Below are 18,878 nucleotides of genomic sequence, written 5' to 3'. Positions count from 1 at the left end.
TTGATGTTTAGTGTTATTATTTTTTAATTTATAAATTTATTTATATTGTGATATCTTTTACTGTTTGTGAAGTGAAAATAAATAAATAGATAAATAAATGTAAATATATAAAAAAACTATTTCATACGAGCCTACCCTGGACATTCGCACACCGGATCCAGTCCCCCCATTTAATAATAATAATAATTTCTACCTTTGTACCTCCAAACTGGCAGTTGGCTTTACGCCGCGCGTGACGTCACACCAACGTTATAAATTCAAAAAAAATAAATACAAATAAAACATTACAAATAATAAAAAAAACTACATAAATTAGATTTTTTCTAATTCGGAGTTACGCGGTATTGTTGTGCGGTGTCGTGAAGTATATTTGAGTCAGCGAGTTGATATTATTATATCAAAGGTATGAATAATTTTTATTATTTTGCGTAATTTACACAAAAAAACAAATAAACCACCAACCAGAAGATAGAACGCCACATTACTCTATCTTTGCAGACATATCTCGCTTCCTCTACATTCTTACATCTTCTCGTGCACGCGCGCCGATTATTCCGACTTTTAACATGTCCATCTTCGAGTATTCGTTGGGTTTGGTCATGCCATGTCTTTCTCGGCCTTCCTCTGTTTCTGCATCCATCAACATTCGCATCGTAAACATTTTTAGCCGTTCTTTCGCCGTCCATTCGCTCTACATGTCCGAACCGACGCAGCACCCCTTTCTTGATTCTGTCGATAATGCGTGTCTCAGCCTTACGCAGTTCGCGAAATCCGACATTTGTGCACCTATCATACATCGTTTTACCACACATTCGCCTGAGGAATCGCATTTCGACAGCATTTAACCTACTTTCATCATCATTTTCCCAATTCCATACTTCGCTCCCATACACAAGAGTTGGCACTAGAACTCCATTGTGAACGACTAGTTTAGCCTCCTGCGATCAACGTTTGTCAAAGTAGATTTCAGTGCACCGTTCACCCTGTTCCCGGCACTCACCCTTCTTTCCATCCCTAGTAAACATACTTCCCAGATACACAAATTCTTCGACCTGATTCAGAATATCTCCGTTCACGCTGATCTCACATTTAGTTATATTTTCATCCCTTTCAAAAATCATCACTTTGGATTTATCAACATTCATAAGCAAATCGCTTTTCTTGCATACATTGTAGACTTTTGTTTTGTTGGATTTGGTCATGCCATGTCTTTCTCGGTCTTCCTCTGTTTCTGCATCCATCAACATTCGCATCGTCAATATTTTTAGCCGTTCTTTCGCTGTCCATTAGCTCTACAAGTCCAAACCAACGCAAAACTCCTTTCTTGATTTCGTCGATAATGTTTATCTCAGCCTATCGCATTTCGACAGCATTTAGCCTGCTTTCATTCCCGTTTTTCCAAGTCCATGTTTAACCAATTTCACACACAAAACTGTGTATTTCAACATCTCGGACACAGATAAAAACAAATAAAATAAATTGCGCTATTTTTTATAATTTAATTATATAATTATAAATTTCCTATCAGCACCCATTGGGCACTGGATTTGTATTTCAATCGCAGCGGATCTTGATCACAGATACATGCAGGCCAGATAAAAACCTGGGTCCATTGTTGTTCTCAATTTTTATTAATATTATATCGATCCGAAAAAAATTCAAAACAATTGGAAATATAAACATATTACAACAGAGATGAAGAACATTTAAGAGAAGGTAATATAGAGTGCAGTCCAGGCATCTACAGGGCTTATGACCTGTCAATGGCTGGTTGAATCCAGTCCTTGTCTACAAAAATTTGGACAAACTCAAAATATTGTTGATAAATTACCTGGTCCATGAAGAAGTATAGAAATTAAAAAAATAATATTTTCAGGCGTTGCCTAGTATGTAGGTGAAATAATTCAATTAGATGAATCTCACCCGCATAAATAAAGGTTTCAGCTCTTTAACTTCACAAACATCAACAGATGAAAGAATTGAAGGAATATAGATGTTCAAATATAGGCAGAATGGTGAATGTTACACAGTGTGTAAAGTGGCCACTTAAACCAGCCATTGACAGGTCATAAGCACTGTAGAAGCCTGGACTTCTATATTACCTTCTCTTAAATGTTCTTCATCTCTGTTGTAATATGTTAATATAAACAGCTCCCCAGGGAGTTGAATCCAGTCCTTGTCTACAAAAATTTGGACAAACTCAAAATATTATTGGAAATATAATTAATGTAACGGAACTTTTAAATATTTATTTTGCATCGTGCCAATCTATTTTGGAGTACGGTATAATCGGATGGGGTGGTGCGCGTGACACAGTTTTAAATTGTGTATTTGATGCACAAAAATCCATAATTAAATTAATAATCAATCAATGAGTCCCGATACAGACATCTACTGAATAAATATTCCACAAATCACAACTTATGACACCAAAACAATTGTACGCGAAAACATTACTCACTTACAGATTCAAAAATTACTCTTACTCAAATGAAAGATGCCTTAATATATATATATCGGGAGAAAATTATAAAACAATTATGGGCAGACTAAATCATGATCTTAATAGTGTATCACTGTGGCTAAAAATTAATAAATTAAAATTAAATGTTAGCAAAACTAAATATATGAATATAGGAAACAAAAGAATAGAAATTACACCATCAATTGTAATAGAAAATGAAAAACTTAATGAAGTCACTGAAATTAAATATTTAGGTGTAATGTTGGATTCAAAACTTACATTTCACCAAAACGCTAAGATGGTAATAAATAAGATTGCAAAAAAATATCAATTTTGGGAAGGATCAGAAGATTTATTGATAAGGACTCCTGCAAAACTATTTACAAAGCAATTATTGAACCACACGTTAACTACTGTAGTAGCATTTTATTTTTATCAAACAAAGAAAACATAGATAAACTAACTGGATTACAAAATAAAGCCCTTTAGAATCATTTTGAAAAAAAACAGATATACGAGGGTAAAGTCGATGGTAAATGAAGTGAAATTATTAACATATAAACAAATAATATTTTACAATACAATGATATTTGTTCATAAAATTATAAACTCTAATAAAAAAACAGAATTTTGGAAAAAAATTGATCGGAACCAGCATGAACACAATCACAATACTAGAGAAAAGAACAAAATTAGACTTCCATTTAGGAAAAAGGCAAAGTCACAAAATTCAATTTTATTTAAAGCAATTAAAAAGTATTACGAAATGGAAAAAAATATTTATGAAGAAAAAAACATATCAAAATTTAAAATAATGGTCAAGACATATGTGATAAACAATTTATAAATTAAATATATTTGCAATGTTATTATTAGAACACACATAACAATATGTATGATATGTGTGCCCTACTTTAAGAATTAAATTTAAAAAAAAATTAAAAAAAGACATAACCCCTACTATACATCACATACAAACAATGTAATCACTAGATCCTCAACACAAAGACAACTTACAAAACAAACTAATACCACTTTTGGAAAAACGGATTTTGAGTATTATTCAATTAATCTAAAACCTACTTCCCCTATCTATTAAAACAATTAGTAACGAGAAAATGTTTAAAAAGGCTATAAAAAAATGAATACTGGAGCTGGGCAGAAGTAAAATGGATTGTCTCTTTCGCCCAAACCAATATTGAACCAACTGCTCCACAAGTGTAGCTTATGTTAGGTTTTTGTTCTTTCATTAATTATAAACATAAATACGTAGTATTTAAATTTATTTCAACAGAGAGGTAAAACATTTTTGAGAAAGGAATATGGAAGTCTAGGCATTTTAAACCAGCCAATGACAGGTCATAAGCCCTGTAAATGCCTAGACTTCCATATTCATAAATTTAAATATGAACAACTCCCTAGGGAGGAAATCCAGCCAGTCTGCAAGCATTTGGACATAATCAAACATTGTTGAATTACTACCTGGTAAAAGAAGAAGTATAAAAATTGAAAAATTGTTTTCAGGCGTTGCCTAGTAGGTGATTTAGTTCGGCCGGATGAATCTCACCACGTGATAAAGGTTTCAGCTATTTTACTTCACAAAAGTCAACAGATGGAAGAGTTGAGGAAATGTGGATGTTCAAACATGGGCAGAATGGTGAATGTTACACAGTGTGTAAAGTGGCCACTTAAACCAGCCAATGACAGGTCATAAGCCCTGTAAATGCCTAGACTTCCATATTCCCTTCTCAAAAATGTTTTCCCTCTCTGTTGAAATAAATTTAAATATGAACAACTCCCTGGGAGGAAATCCAGCCAGTCTGCAAGCATTTGGACATAATCAAACATTGATAAATACGTAGTGTTTAAAACTGTTTGAATATTTTGTTAACTATCTCTGTTTATTAAATAAGTCTTCTTTATTTATATGTAAAAATATTTAAAAAAAAGTATATTGTTAAAAGTCCTCGGCACGGGTAACCCCAGTGAGATCACATTAGTTTTATTATTAATCATTGTTTATAATGGAAAAAAATATTGATAAAATAAATGAAATAAAAATAAAGAATGGCAGGCAAACGCATCAATCACTACACAACGAGGCGGACTTATCTACGCTCAATTTCCTTAATAATCAAGTTGAAAACACTCGTCCAGGGTTCTATTTCACTCACAGAACTGTATTTTTTTGTATTCTTCATAAATGGAGTAAATAAAAAAAATCGACCTAAGAATTCAAATTTTTCGTCTCCGCTGAAGTAGCCGTCTACAAGTAGATCAGTTTTACGCTTCAGGTGTTCTAGAACGTCTTGGCTAATATTAAATCAGGGGTGTTCGCTAAAGCGTGAATCCTGTATTTTTAAATTATTTATTTACTATACAGCTCAAGCACCTTATACTTGCAACGTAATTAATCCATATATATAGTTAGATAATTTATATAGCGCCATTTTTGTGAAAATCACCTCAAGGGCGCCGTACAATAAAAAATATCCCGACACGTCTTGCAGCTACAGATCGCATGGACGAGTAGAATGCTAGCAACTTAAAATTATATCATATTAATAATTATTAATATAATAAATGAGAAAATGTATCGTTTTGTTAGAGTTTTTTTGAATAATAACTATAACAATAACAATATTAATATCAATAACAATAACAATATCAATATCAATATCAATATCAATATCAATATCAATATAAATATCAATAACAATAACAGTAACAATAACAATAACAACAACAATAACAATAACAATAACAATAACAGTAACAATAACAATAACAATAACAATGATCATAGTTTATTAACAAAATAACAATTACTTTATCTACTACATACACACTTAGGTAACAGATTTCTCTGGATCATGTCTAGTCTGCCTAATTATAATCCTTAAAATTTAGCTTCATTAGAATGACAGCTGTCAAACTAATTTCATTCATCATCATCATCATCAGCCGTCTCTTGTCCAATGTTGAACATAGGCCCCCCTTTAGTCTCCATATTTCCCTATCCTGAGCCAACCGCATCCAACCACTTCCTGCAACTCGTCTTATGTCATCAGACCACCTTGTCTGAGGCCTGCCGACACTTCTTCGCCATTCCAGGACTTTTTTGGTCCATCTAGAGTCTGTGATTCTGGCTATATGACCAGCCCAGCTCCATTTCTGGTTGGCAGCCCTATGGACCACATCGGTGATCTTTGTTCTCGCTCTAATCCATGTATTGGTTTTTCCGTCTCTCAACGAAATACCCAGCATTCTCCTTTCCATGGCTCTCTGTGTCACTGATAATTTGTGTAAATTTTTTTTCGTGAACACAAAAGTTTCACTGCCATATGTCAGTACAGGGAGAACACAAGCATCAAAAAGTTTCTTCTTTAAGTAATGAATTTCATTAGTGATGGGAAATTACTGATCATTGATCAAATCGATTTTATCAGTTATTTCATGCAAACATGAAACTCTGTTTCCGAAAATTGATATAAAAAACGCAAAAACAAGCCTATTATAGTGTGTTTAACACAATTATTCACCAAAAAATAAGACATTCATACTTTTTTCGTGAACATTATCAACCGAACAATCAAATTACATTGATCAATTTGTCCCATCTCTAACGTTTTAGCAAAATGATGTAACCTTGTAAGACGTCATTAATAATTAGGTTTATTTTATTTTTAAAGCTGATTTTATATATTAATGTTGATTTATGTTTCAAGCATTGTATTAAAAAAATAAATTAACACGCCAGATACGAATGGTTTTTCGTGTGTCAATATAAATAACTCCTTAGACGTTACTACAAAGTTATGTCGTCACTTTTTCTGACAACTGTCATTCTAATCATGTTACATTTTAAGGACTGTAGGTACAACCTATTTTAAGGCAGAAATTTTATGCAAAAATAAACAATAATATTACTACCTACTAGTAAATTTACTATACAGTTATACAATATTAATTTAAACCATTTATTATTTAAGAATGTAATTTGAGTAAATTTTTCGATTTTTCTCGTCCTAAACCCAGTAACATTTTTTTTACAAATTTTAAAAATTGAATACGGGTCATGGTTTTACAATGTTCGTTACATATTAAATATTTTGGGGCACAGAAACCTGATATTTCTTTGCCCGAATTCAGAGTTTGTTATAGACCCCAAGACCCATCCTCTAGTTTGACTTCTGGTAGCATTATGATGCATCATCATCAAATGAAGAAGGCACGATGAAATTAATGAATTTTGAATTACAAATATGTTTTCTTTCTTTTAGATTTGTACGTCAATGAAGTTGGAATGAAGATTTTCGGGTGATGACACTGTTAAAATTTTAAAGCTGAAACCAAACCAAAACAATGAATTCTCCAAAGATTACCTATAAGTATTATTCTAATCCGGCCTTTTGCGCTCAGAGTGAAGTGGTCTTCACACAACAGGCTCCCTGCGTCAGTCCTCGAGTCACAGAATCATATATCAACCGAAGCCTAGATACCAAAAGAGTTCCTCCCGTCGGCTCAAACTCTCCTAGAAAGGTCAAATCTAAAACAGAATACCTCGACAGGTCCGGGAACCAACGCGTCAAAACTGACATTTCCGATAACCCTTTGAGACAAACCAAAAACGATGGACCTCTAAGGTATGTAAACCACCAAAGATCAACCCCAGAGCTGCCACCGAAACTAGGTCCCAAACCACCGAGATTCACAATTGCCCCTGGAATCAGAAAAACATTAGTCAGAACGAACAGCCAAAAGATCGAAAGACCAAAAAATGAATTCGCCAACAGAAGAAACGAACTTAGCAATAGCCGAAGAGAAGATATTGAAATGTTGCAAGTACAAAACACCTGCTCAGAAGTGTCTGATAGCGCTGAAGAAGAAACTGAAATATCCCTTAGCGAATCGCGTGTTTTGAAACACCGTTATGCAGAAATCCCCGACGACTTCGACGAGTATTCGCCGACGAAGAAACGAATCGTCGAAACCGAACCGGAAGAATATAACGTCGACGCTCCGAGCGAAGACGAAATAACAGTAATCCCGACAGAAATTGTCAAAACAGTTAACGGTAAAATGCACAGGTACGCCATCATTCCTTCAGACGATGAAGAGTACCACGTGGCACCACCGCCGAACAGTCCTCCGACGTTCCACATCACGTCGCCGGGGATGTCACGGAAGAATTTGGAAGCCACTAGAAAACTTCACGAGCTTCTGGCCACGCCGCAAAAGCAGGTCAGAAATAAATCATTGAAAAGTTGCACTAGCTCGCCGTCCATTCGATCTCAATTCAGCACTCCGAACAGGGCGCTTTCTCCCGATCGAAGAAACGGGTTTCCGACAACTCCGAGAAGAATTGTGTCCAGCACCCCGAAACAAAAGATCACTCCTTCGAAAAGCTGCGCGAATTTAGCGTCTCCTCCCCTTCCGAGAAGGAATTCCGACCTTTCACCCACTAATCCCAGAGCCCAACAGAAGCTCAGCTACGACGTCTCCGTCGAACTGAATTCTAGCTCCAGGAAGCCGGCGTGTCCAGATTTCTTCGTGAGGGAAAATAGTTTCACCAAAAGCAGAGAACCGAGTTTTATCAAGAGCAGAGAGCCGAGTTTCATAAAAACCAGAGAACACAGTTTTAACAAAAGCCGAGATAATGAAAGAAGTTTTGAGTTGGACAGGAGTCAAGATCTGGAGAACAACCGAGCTAACAAGAACCACGTAATTGCACCTAAAAGTCAAAGAAGTACTGCCATCATTTCTCCAAGGTAATTTTAATACGTTTTTTAGATGACCTACACTTCTCCTTTTTCCACATCTGCTCCTAAGTAGACCAAGCGGATTCCTCCAAGGCCTCTATTATGAACGCTAACTCTTGTTGATCGCGCCACTTGCCCGTTAGCAGATGCACGCTCGAATTGCTGGTTCGCGGGATGCGTAATCCTTTATTTACTCTGCTACAGAACCCTAAATACAATGACTGCAATTATTACCTTATTCCGGATTCTGGCACCTTTGTTGTCTGGTAATTCTGTCGCGGCTGTCAGGATCAGATCCGATCTGGTTGTTAGGAAGGAGGGGAACTTGACGAATTACGCAACACAGTGGATTGAATAGTTATTGATCGCAAAATACCTTCTTTGCGATCATGGTGAGAATATAAGAAATCACGTGTACACACGCCCAGTTCAGTTGTTGTTTTGACGCCGGAACAATATTGGTACCCACGGTAGGCAAATGCAATATCTTAACCAGGGCCCCGTGGGTAGCAAATAAATCCGAACGCCTCAACCCGGCACATGTGCTATGCATATATGCTATATATATGTATGGATGTGTCCACATATAGTTAATGTGGCGTAACCACCTGTACTAACTACTGTATCTACCTCGGAATGTTCTACCTACTTGTCATCTCGACATCATATGATCGAAACCAACCAATGAATGACCCCAAAGATTTAGTTCGCGTTCCTTACTTCATTAACATTTAAAAATGTTCTCATTTATATTTTAAATAGGTTTCTGTGATAAAAAGTGCCCACTTCAAAGCGATTATAAACTCCAAAAAATCCCACTTCAAGCGAAAAATGCTCGCTTGAACATGATTTTTGACAATCACTAAGACGGTATGCTTTATGATCGTCTGTATTTATCTACTGAGCGATTACAAGATACCTACACTCAGAAAAATAGTAAAACAGATGGAAAAAATATAATAACTAAATTATTTTTTTACAGTGGTAACATTTTACGGCTAGATGCTCTTTTGTGTTTATAGGGCAGCATCTAGCCAGTCTAGCCACTGCTGCATCTAGCCGCTTGTTTTCAAAACTGATAGTTATGTCGGAACTAAATTTGACTTGCTTTTAAGAAAAAAAGTGCCAACCTCAGAACGATTAAAAATTTAAATAAATCTTAATTTAAGGAAAAATTGCGCGATGGAAGAAAGTTTTTGTCACTTTAATGCGTAAATAAACGTATCGAGGGGTTCTAAACCCGTCGGTCCAAACCGATGTACTTATATCAAAACTTGATGGTGGGGGGTCGGTAGTGTATCTTCGTAATCGGTCGGTAGACTTTTATCTTCAACTATGACGTCATACTGAAGCTATGTCATTTCTGAGCGTAGACATGTATACCGTGACGTACGCTTCCCCTTGTTTCATATATATCGATGCACCTATCCAAAACTTGAAGGTGGGGGGTCGGTAGTGTATCTTCGCAATCGCTAGAGAGAATTTATCTTTAGCTATACCGTCAAGGCGAAGGTATGACCTCTTTATCTTCCCGCCATAATCGAGGCCCAGGATCCTAAATTGCCAAGAAAATAATATAATTTGACATAACCTAAACTGAAGCTTTATAAATTGCTACAGCGCTGCTCTCTGCGTGAAACATTCTCAGCCACGATAAACGAACCTAACCTCAGAGTAATTGTGCGCCAAGCTATAGAAAAGCCCAAATGTAGGAAAACCTATTCTATGACTATTGGGTATTAAGTTAGTTACAGTTCGCAGCAAAACAATGGGCCCTTAGGTGAGAATTTCCAAATGGATATTAATTTGCACTGTAAATACTTTTAAATGTGTACCTGTGTATTTATTTTTGCAGGGTTATTCCAATTTATTTTCGTATAATTCGCCTATTATTTTTTTTTAAAACTGAAAATATATGTGTTTGTTTATTTATTTTTTATTTATTCATTTTATTCACAATATACTTATGATACATTTATTGAGACATAAATCCCAACTCCGTGGAACCAAAGTCCTGTGTTGAGTTTGTTTGTTTGTCCGTCACATCTCCGAAACGGCGAGTCGTAGCGGCCTGAAATTTGTACACGTCATTTTAGATGCGATTTCAAGGTTGCTATTTTCGAGTAAAATTTGAATCGACCTCTACTCGATAAATACTCAAACTTCATATAGATGCCTAGTGCGGCCCCGACATATTGCCCGTAATCAACTGACATTATCAACAGTTAACATACTTTAATTCACAAATTTATCCCCTAAATTGAGAAAAAATAGTATTTGAAGTAAATATGTTGATATAAGGAAAGTTTTTAAGCATCATAATACACATGTCGGGATAATAAATGCCAAAAATTTATGTAAATCATAGGAAAATATTCTTAAACTGTCTCCTTTAACAGCTTTGACGCTCCTACTGCTGCAACCAAACATACTGCAATTCACCATAGTGGATTTTTATTTATTTTAACGTAAATATCCAAGTTATTTACAAATAAAGTCAAGCACAGCGACAAAAGCATCCGATAGAACCGTTAAGCGTATGTTGTCAAACAAAACCAAATGGCCGCCTATTTGTTGCTAACCAACATCGCTTGCGTTCTATGAAACATAGTGATAGGGCTTCACTATAGGTTGACGCATTATTGCTCTGAGAACCTAACCTATAATGATGTCCACAGAATGGTGACTCGAGGAAGCAGTTCCATCTACTCTTCAGGAACAGTGTTCTCCGGGAAGGGCCGCTACTCCCCGGGATGCGCCTCTCTGGCTTTAGCCGCGGCGATGCTCTCTCTGTGCGGAGCTCTCTCGGCCACTCTGTCCTTCTACATCATGGTTGCAGTAAGTATTATATTCTCATAGGCGAGGATTTGTGCTAAATAAGCTCCTGGCATTTATTTATTTAACACTTTATATACTCTCGGTCTCACAACGCTGCAGGAACGGCGAGAAAGGGGTGACCCGATAGAGACATACGAGACACTCGACAGTCACTATAGCTGCCCAAATTTGGATACCATGTTCGAGCTTAAACAAGATGCTCATCTTCGAGGCCACAGTCTCAGGCTGGAGAAAACGAGATTCAATCTACATCCACGGAAGCATTTCCTGAGCAGTAGGGTTGTTGATGGTTGGAATAAGCTGCCACAAGAGCTGATCTCAATGTGTAGTCTCGATGGGTTCAAAAATAGACTAGATTTGTTTAGGAAAAGTTAAAGTGCGCCAACAGCTAACTTTTGTTTAAATAGATTTAAGCATATCAGCTCTAAGCTGCTTGCTTAAAATTAATAATAATAATGATAATATACAATATATACACATATAAGGGCGGGCATATTGCCTTAAGGCAATTTCTTCCTTCCTACCCAAACCGTTCAGTTCCAGAAAATTACAAGTACATCGACATATTAAATCTTACAATTTTATACAAAAATTAAAAACAAAGTTTAAGAAAATAAAAATACTTAAAAAATTAATACTTTACCATGAAGAGAGGAGAGGGGAGAGGAAGGAAAGAAGAAGGACAAAGGAACAACTTAAATATTTAGGTACTGACATTTCAATCTTGACTTAAATGTAAATAAAGAAGAGGCGTCTCTAACATTAGTGAGTAGATTATTCCACAATCGAGCAGCTACTATTGTGAAAGAGGAGGCAAGCAAATTACAGCGATAAAAGAATATTATAAGGGCTCTCTTGATACTAGAACGAAGAGATAGTCCATGTTGTGATAGGTTGGAAAAGCTCTCTCAGATAAACAGGCGAAGTGGGATTATTTAAAATATTGTGAAGAAGTGATAGAATGTGAATGTTTTTTCTTTGCCTGATACTGATTAATTGATTTATATTCTCCATTATTTATTACAGTACATTTATGCAAAGATACAAAATAAAATTGTTAAAAAATAGGTACAATAAAGTAATTGTATTCATTATTCTATTTTGTGTAGTCGCGAGTAGGAATAATCGGCGTACGTGCATGAGAATATGTATGAATGCAGAAGAAGCGATGTCTGTTTGCAAAGACAGAGTGATGTGGCGTTCTATCCTCTCTGAAACGGCGCGATGGTTTGTTTGTTTGTTTGTTTTGTAGATGTAAACTAACGCTTTTTTTCTATTGTCATTAGTTCGGACGCCATTATTACCTGGACATCGGAGTAATGTCCGGCTTCATCTGTTCCAGCCTCGGACTTCTAGGATTCAGAACACGTTCGTTTCGGCTGCTGCCGAATAGGAACTATGTATCAGGTAATCTCAATTAAATAATAATTAAGCTTTACACGACACTTCGGTTTGGCCACGTAGAACGAATGGACGACCAAAGAATGGTAAAATAAGTATATATGGCGAAAATGAACGGCAACTTGAGAAGAGACGACCAAGGAAGACGTGGCATGATCGGATAAACCAAAATCTTAAGTCTGGTCATGTCAAAAGCAGACAGAACCGAAGGGCATGTATGAATGTGGAAGAATGTAGGAATGTATGCCAGGATAGACGTGTGTGGCGGTTCATTCTCTCTCCGTACCCCTACGGGGAAATGGCGTGATGGTAGTAGTAGTAGTACACGACATTATGTATCTTTTTTGGGTGATACCGTGTATGTTGGATTTGATCCGACGTTTCGGCTACCATTGCAGGAGCCATCTTCACACAGTTTTCCCTGAAGATGGCTCCTGCAATGGTAGCCGAAACGTCGGATCAAATCCAACATACACGGTATCACCCAAAAAAGATACATAATATTGATAACAGTGACCGTGAAAACCTTCGCACCTATTTAGTACACGACACTTCGCCGTGCATATTGTTGAACCTAATTTTTTGTCTTTTAACATGTTTTTTAATGTTTTTTTATTACATTTTTACTGTTTAATATCTTAATTTATTTTTTATCTGTATCATCATCATTTTCTTTACGCAACTAATGGTAAACCTATTGCAGCGTTTCTTGATCATTTTTTGTTTATTTATTTATTTTATTTTATTTTTTTATTTAAATCTTAAAGTAGGGCACACATATCATACATATTGTTATGTGTGTTCTAATAATAACATTGCAAATATATTTAATTTATAAATTGTTTATCACATATGTCTTGACCATTATTTTAAATTTTGATATGTTTTTTTCTTCATAAATATTTTTTTCCATTTCGTAATACTTTTTAATTGCTTTAAATAAAATTGAATTTTGTGACTTTGCCTTTTTCCTAAATGGAAGTCTAATTTTGTTCTTTTCTCTAGTATTGTGATCGTGTTCATGCTGGTTCCGATCAATTTTTTTCCAAAATTCTGTTTTTTTATTAGAGTTTATAATTTTATGAACAAATATCATTGTATTGTAAAATATTCTTTGTTTATATGTTAATAATTTCATTTCATTTACCATCGACTTTACCCTCGTGTATCTGTTTTTTTTCAAAATGATTCTAAAGGCTTTATTTTGTAATACAGTTAGTTTATCTATGTTTTCTTTGTTTGATAAAAATAAAATGCTACTACAGTAGTTAACGTGTGGTTCAATAATTGCTTTGTAAATAGTTTTGCAGGAGTCCTTATCAATAAATCTTCTGATCCTTCCCAAAATTGATATTTTTTTGCAATCTTATTTATTACCATCTTAGCGTTTTGGTGAAATGTAAGTTTTGAATCCAACATTACACCTAAATATTTAATTTCAGTGACTTCATTAAGTTTTTCATTTTCTATTACAATTGATGGTGTAATTTCTATTCTTTTGTTTCCTATATTCATATATTTAGTTTTGTTAACATTTAATTTTAATTTATTAATTTTTAGCCACAGTGATACACTATTAAGATCATGATTTAGTCTGTCCATAATTGTTTTATAATTTTCTCCCGATATATATATTAAGGCATCGTCTGCAAAGAGTCTTATTTTTGAATATTTTATTTATTGAACTTTTTGTACATAATGTTATTTGTACATTGGCGGGCTCATTGCCAAATGGCAATTTCTTCCAACTAACCAATAAAATAAAAGTTTTATTTTTATAATTCAAGTTACAGAACATATTCAATAGAAAAAAAAAGATTAAAAAGTTAAAAATATATAAAAATAGAAATAAACGTATTTGTTTATAAATTACCTTAAATCAAAACTATTACTCATTGGGAAAAAGGAAAAAAGAGGAAAGAGGAAAAAGGAAAGGAGGAGAGTTTAAGGAAGAGAAAGGAGATGTTTCTTCAGACGTGATTTAAATAGAGATAATGTAGTAACATCTTTGATGGTGGATGGGAGATGATTCCACAGTCGAGCCGCATGGACACTATATGAGTTAGAGAAGAAAGAGGAATTGTGTATGGGTATTAAGAGAGTGCCTTTAGAATGAGAACGAAGAGGTAAACCATGAACTGATAAGCGTTGAAATTTTTCACACAGGTATATAGGAGCGTTAGGACTATGAAGTACATTGAACAGAAGTGAGAGGGAGTGATAGTATAATATAGTATAATATAATATAAAGATAGTATAATATAATATAAAAACATGAAACAAAGTATTTTTGTAAATTAATAATATATTTTCTTTACCCATTGTATTTTTTTTGCATACACAACCCTCTAATCCAACACCAAATTAAAAAAAGAAAGCACATTTGGTTGAAATTTAATACAAGGTTTTTAAAAATCAACATCCCATAGATTTTAAATGCGTTAGTATGAGTTTTCTGAATGCGCCAGCTTAAGTTAAACCACCAGTATTGATTACCTTTTTTTCTATATTTTTTTACTGTCTAAGAACAGAGTAAAAACTCTAGTTAGACTGTCAAAGCAATTTTGTATAATTTTATGTGTGTATATGATATGATAATAAATAAATAAAATTACATGTGTTGTATTCTGTATGAATCATGTAACATTATAACCCTAAAATTTAACTATGTATTTTTTCTAAAAAAGTTCATTGAATAATTCTCTTTCAGGGTATATAATCCTATCTGTGCTGTCTTTACTGTCGTGCGGAGCTCTATTGGGGCTGCTGGTATGGGGGGCTTCTCCGTCGGGGGAGCTGGAAGGCCCTCTGGCGGACCTTCTCGGGGGCGGTGTCAGCGGCCTGGGTGTCCTGTGCCTGGTGCTCGCAGTGTTCGGCGCCCTGTCGTCGTGCTGCTGCAGCCGGACGCCGCCAGACAACCGGGTGGATGTGTAGTCTCAAGAAAGACGAAGAAGTATATTTGAGTGCCTAGTCGGAAACGAATCAAAGAGGAAATTTTGTATAATAGTGGGTACCGAGTCGTAGGAACAATAGGCATCATCCCTCTGTAACTACATATGTGCATCTACCAACCTCCAGGAATTATCAAGCGGCCAGTAGGCCACATGGCGGCAGTATCTACCTACAATCTAAATACAAAAGCTACTCTTCAGACATCTATCTTTATTTTGTTAACAAATACTACTACTATAAAATGCAGCATTTGCAACTTGAGCATTGTGCGCCGGTGCATTGTCGTGGAGGAGCAGGATCCCTCTGGCCAATTTCCCTCGCCTTTACTCTTTGATTGCCTCCCTCAATTGATGAAATATGCTAGAGTAGTATTCTCCAGTGGTATTGATGCCCTTTTTCCATCACCAAAATTCCCTGGGAATCCCAGAAAACTGTAGCCATGACCTTCCCTGCGGATTGTGTCACCTTGAACTCCTTTAGGTGCTCTGTACCTTTTCGGTGTCACTGCATGGACTCCCGCTTACTCTCAGGATCATAGCCGTGAATCCAACTTTCATTTTCAGTAACAATTTTTTCGATACTTTCTTTGGAATTTTCACAAAGCTCCAAAAACCCTTTGCATCTTTGAAGGCGGTGAGATTTTTGGAATGACATTAGAAATCTCGGCATCCATCTTGCACTGACTTTTGACATGTGTAGGCGGTAGTGTAAAATAAAAAAAATGGTACCAATGGATAGGCTAGTAATCTCGGCTATCCTTTTACCTTCATTCTGGCATCCTCCAATATTAAATTTTCTATTTTCTCCACATTTTCTTCATTACTGGCCTCGATTGGCCGACCTGATCGCTCGTTGTCTTCTATGCTCTCTCTGCCCCTCTTAAATTCACTGGACCACCTTTGAACTGTCGACAATGAAGGAACAGACTCTCCGTAAACTTCTGACATCTCTTTGTGGATAGTTTTCTGATCTTTTCCTTGTTTGGTGAGGAATTTTATAACGGCACGGTACTCGAGTTTGTTTAACTTTGAGAAATGACTCATCTTGCTTATGTTTCAGGGACAGCTACTCAATGACTAATGATCCGTTTGTTATGAAACTTGGTACTTATACTACTAATGAGTGTAATATAACAAGGTAATTAACTATTTATTCATAGTTGCACTCCTTCATATCAATACCGAGAATATATTGAACGCCCCTCGTATAATCCAAATACACTGAAAGGGATCAGTTTGTATGTCCCCAATAATTATACTAGAGCAAGATTTCACGCACTGTTTTACACACCTAGAAGTACGCACACTAATGCAACTCAGAATTCACCCATTAATACGGCAATTCTATTGCTAAATACGGCTTCAGTGGATAATATGGATCTGTTTTTCTGTACATATCGGCAGTTTAGCAGCTATCTGCGTTCTATTCATTAATTTATATTTTGGTCTTAGGAAATATGACCGCATTTCTGATTATCAGCGTCAGGGAATATGGAAGTCTAGCCATTTACAGGGCTTAACACCTGCCATACGCTAGTAACATTCACCATTCTGGCCATGTTTAAACAAACTTTAATTTCCTCAAGTCTTCCATCTGTTGACTTTTTTGAAGTACAAGAACTGAAACCTTTTATCATGCGGGTGAGATTCATCCGACTGAACCAATTCACCTACTCGGCAACGCCTGGAAACAGTTTTTCAATTTATACTTCTTCTTTTACCAGTTAGTTGATTCAGCAATGTTTTGAGTATGTCCAAATGTTTGCAGACAGGCTGGATTTTCTTCTTAGGGAGTAATTCCGATCTAAGTGATCTAAGATCAACAACAGAGTAAAATCAATTTTCAGAGAAAGAGAACAGATCGGAATAAATCCCTAGGGAGGAAATCCAGCCTGTCTGCAAACATTTAGACAAACTCAAAACATTGTTGAAGATTGTTTTAAGTTATTTGACCAAAGGATGTATTTATAATTATTTTCTAATGTACTTAAAGAGATAAATAAACATGTTATCATAATATAATTATTTGTTTTATTCAACAATATCTTTAGTTTGTCCAAATTTTTGTAGACAAGGACCGGATTCAACCTCCCAGGGAGCTGTTAATATTAACATATTACAACAGAGACGAAGAACATTTTTGAGAAGGGAATATAGAAGTCTAGGCTTCCACAGGGCTTATGACCTGTCATTGGCTGGTTTAAGTGGCCACTTTACACACTTTGCACACATTCACCATTTTGCATCGATTCAACATTGATTTTTAAGAAAGATAGGCTGGAGGTTGGGCTTATCCAGAGACCAATATTTATTTTATTTTATTTATTTATTAATACTTTTACAATGTTTGTATTTTTTTTTTATACAGAATAATGTTTCCTCACTGAGGGGTGTCCCGTGCCTAGGGAAACATTCTACAAAATGTAAAACATGCCTTAAATTAGTTTTTAGTTTTAACAAAGTTAACACAATAATAAAAAAAAACCTAATTAATTTAATTAACCTAATTATCATTACAATAATAAGCAATATAAACTAATTTAATCATAAAAAACATAACCAATTTATCTTCACCTGTAGACCAAATTTCATAAACAGTACACAAATTTTACTTATTTGGCTTGATCCACTCATTGATCCGTGCGCAACCCACCTCAACTATCCATTCTTAAAAGCAATTACATATTGTGAGAATTTACTAATTGTCCTTATGGACAATGGAAGTAGACTGTACACTTTAACCGAGTAGTAGGCCAATCCTCTTTGAGCGAAGGTTGTATTAATTTTTGAATTGTTTTTGCATCATCAGGATGGAGTATCTAGTAACTCTTGTATTTGTGTAATGAGTTTCGGAAGGTAGAGAATAATGTTTGTGTGCGTACAGTCACAGAGCTTTGACATAAAGTTGTTTTATAAATGTTACATTAAGATTTACGAATATACCGAGGGAGCTAGTTCTGATTGGGACTCTTAAGATAATTTTTATTAAAGTTTTTTGTGCAATCATTATTTGTTTGATCAGCGTGTCATTTGCACATCCCCATACAATTATTCTATATTCCAAAACTGATTAACTTATTGCGTAATATATTTTTACAAGTTCTTTTAGGCCAATTATGGTGCAGAGGGCACTGCATTGGTACACCAATAGCAGGGTATCTTGATCATTTTTGTTACATGAAGGTAAGATGATACGCCTTACGCTTCAGATATTAGTCCAGGGACTATAAAATACTACTAAATACTCTTGCAAAACCATTTACAAAGCAATTATTGAACAACACGTAAACTACTGTAGTAGCATTTAATTTTTATCAAACAAAGAAAACATAGATAAACTAACTGTATTACAAAATAAAGCCTTTAGAATCATTTTGAAAAAAAACAGATACACGAGGGTAAAGTCGATGGTAAATGAAATGAAATTATTAACTAAACAAAGAATATTTTACAATACAATGA

At 35.2% G+C, this 18,878-nt stretch overlaps 1 protein-coding gene across 1 annotated transcript; it reads left to right on the top strand.

The window, feature by feature from the left end:
* Positions 1-243: 243 nt before the first annotated feature.
* On the top strand, positions 244-17,438 carry spdo (sanpodo). The gene is made up of 5 exons (XM_088227275.1): positions 244-403; positions 6,748-8,235; positions 10,905-11,064; positions 12,351-12,471; positions 15,176-17,438. The coding sequence occupies exons 2-5, from the start codon at positions 6,830-6,832 to the stop codon at positions 15,397-15,399; spliced, it is 1,911 nt and encodes a 636-aa protein (XP_088083401.1). The 5' UTR covers positions 244-403; positions 6,748-6,829; the 3' UTR covers positions 15,400-17,438.
* Positions 17,439-18,878: the final 1,440 nt, after the last annotated feature.

The sequence above is a fragment of the Micrasema longulum genome, unplaced genomic scaffold (genome assembly GCF_059751315.1).
Source record: "Micrasema longulum isolate JH-2025_06_02 unplaced genomic scaffold, ASM5975131v1 h1tg000497l, whole genome shotgun sequence".
NCBI classification, from domain to species: Eukaryota; Metazoa; Arthropoda; class Insecta; order Trichoptera; family Brachycentridae; genus Micrasema; species Micrasema longulum.
This window is presented reverse-complemented; position numbering and strand designations above follow the sequence as displayed.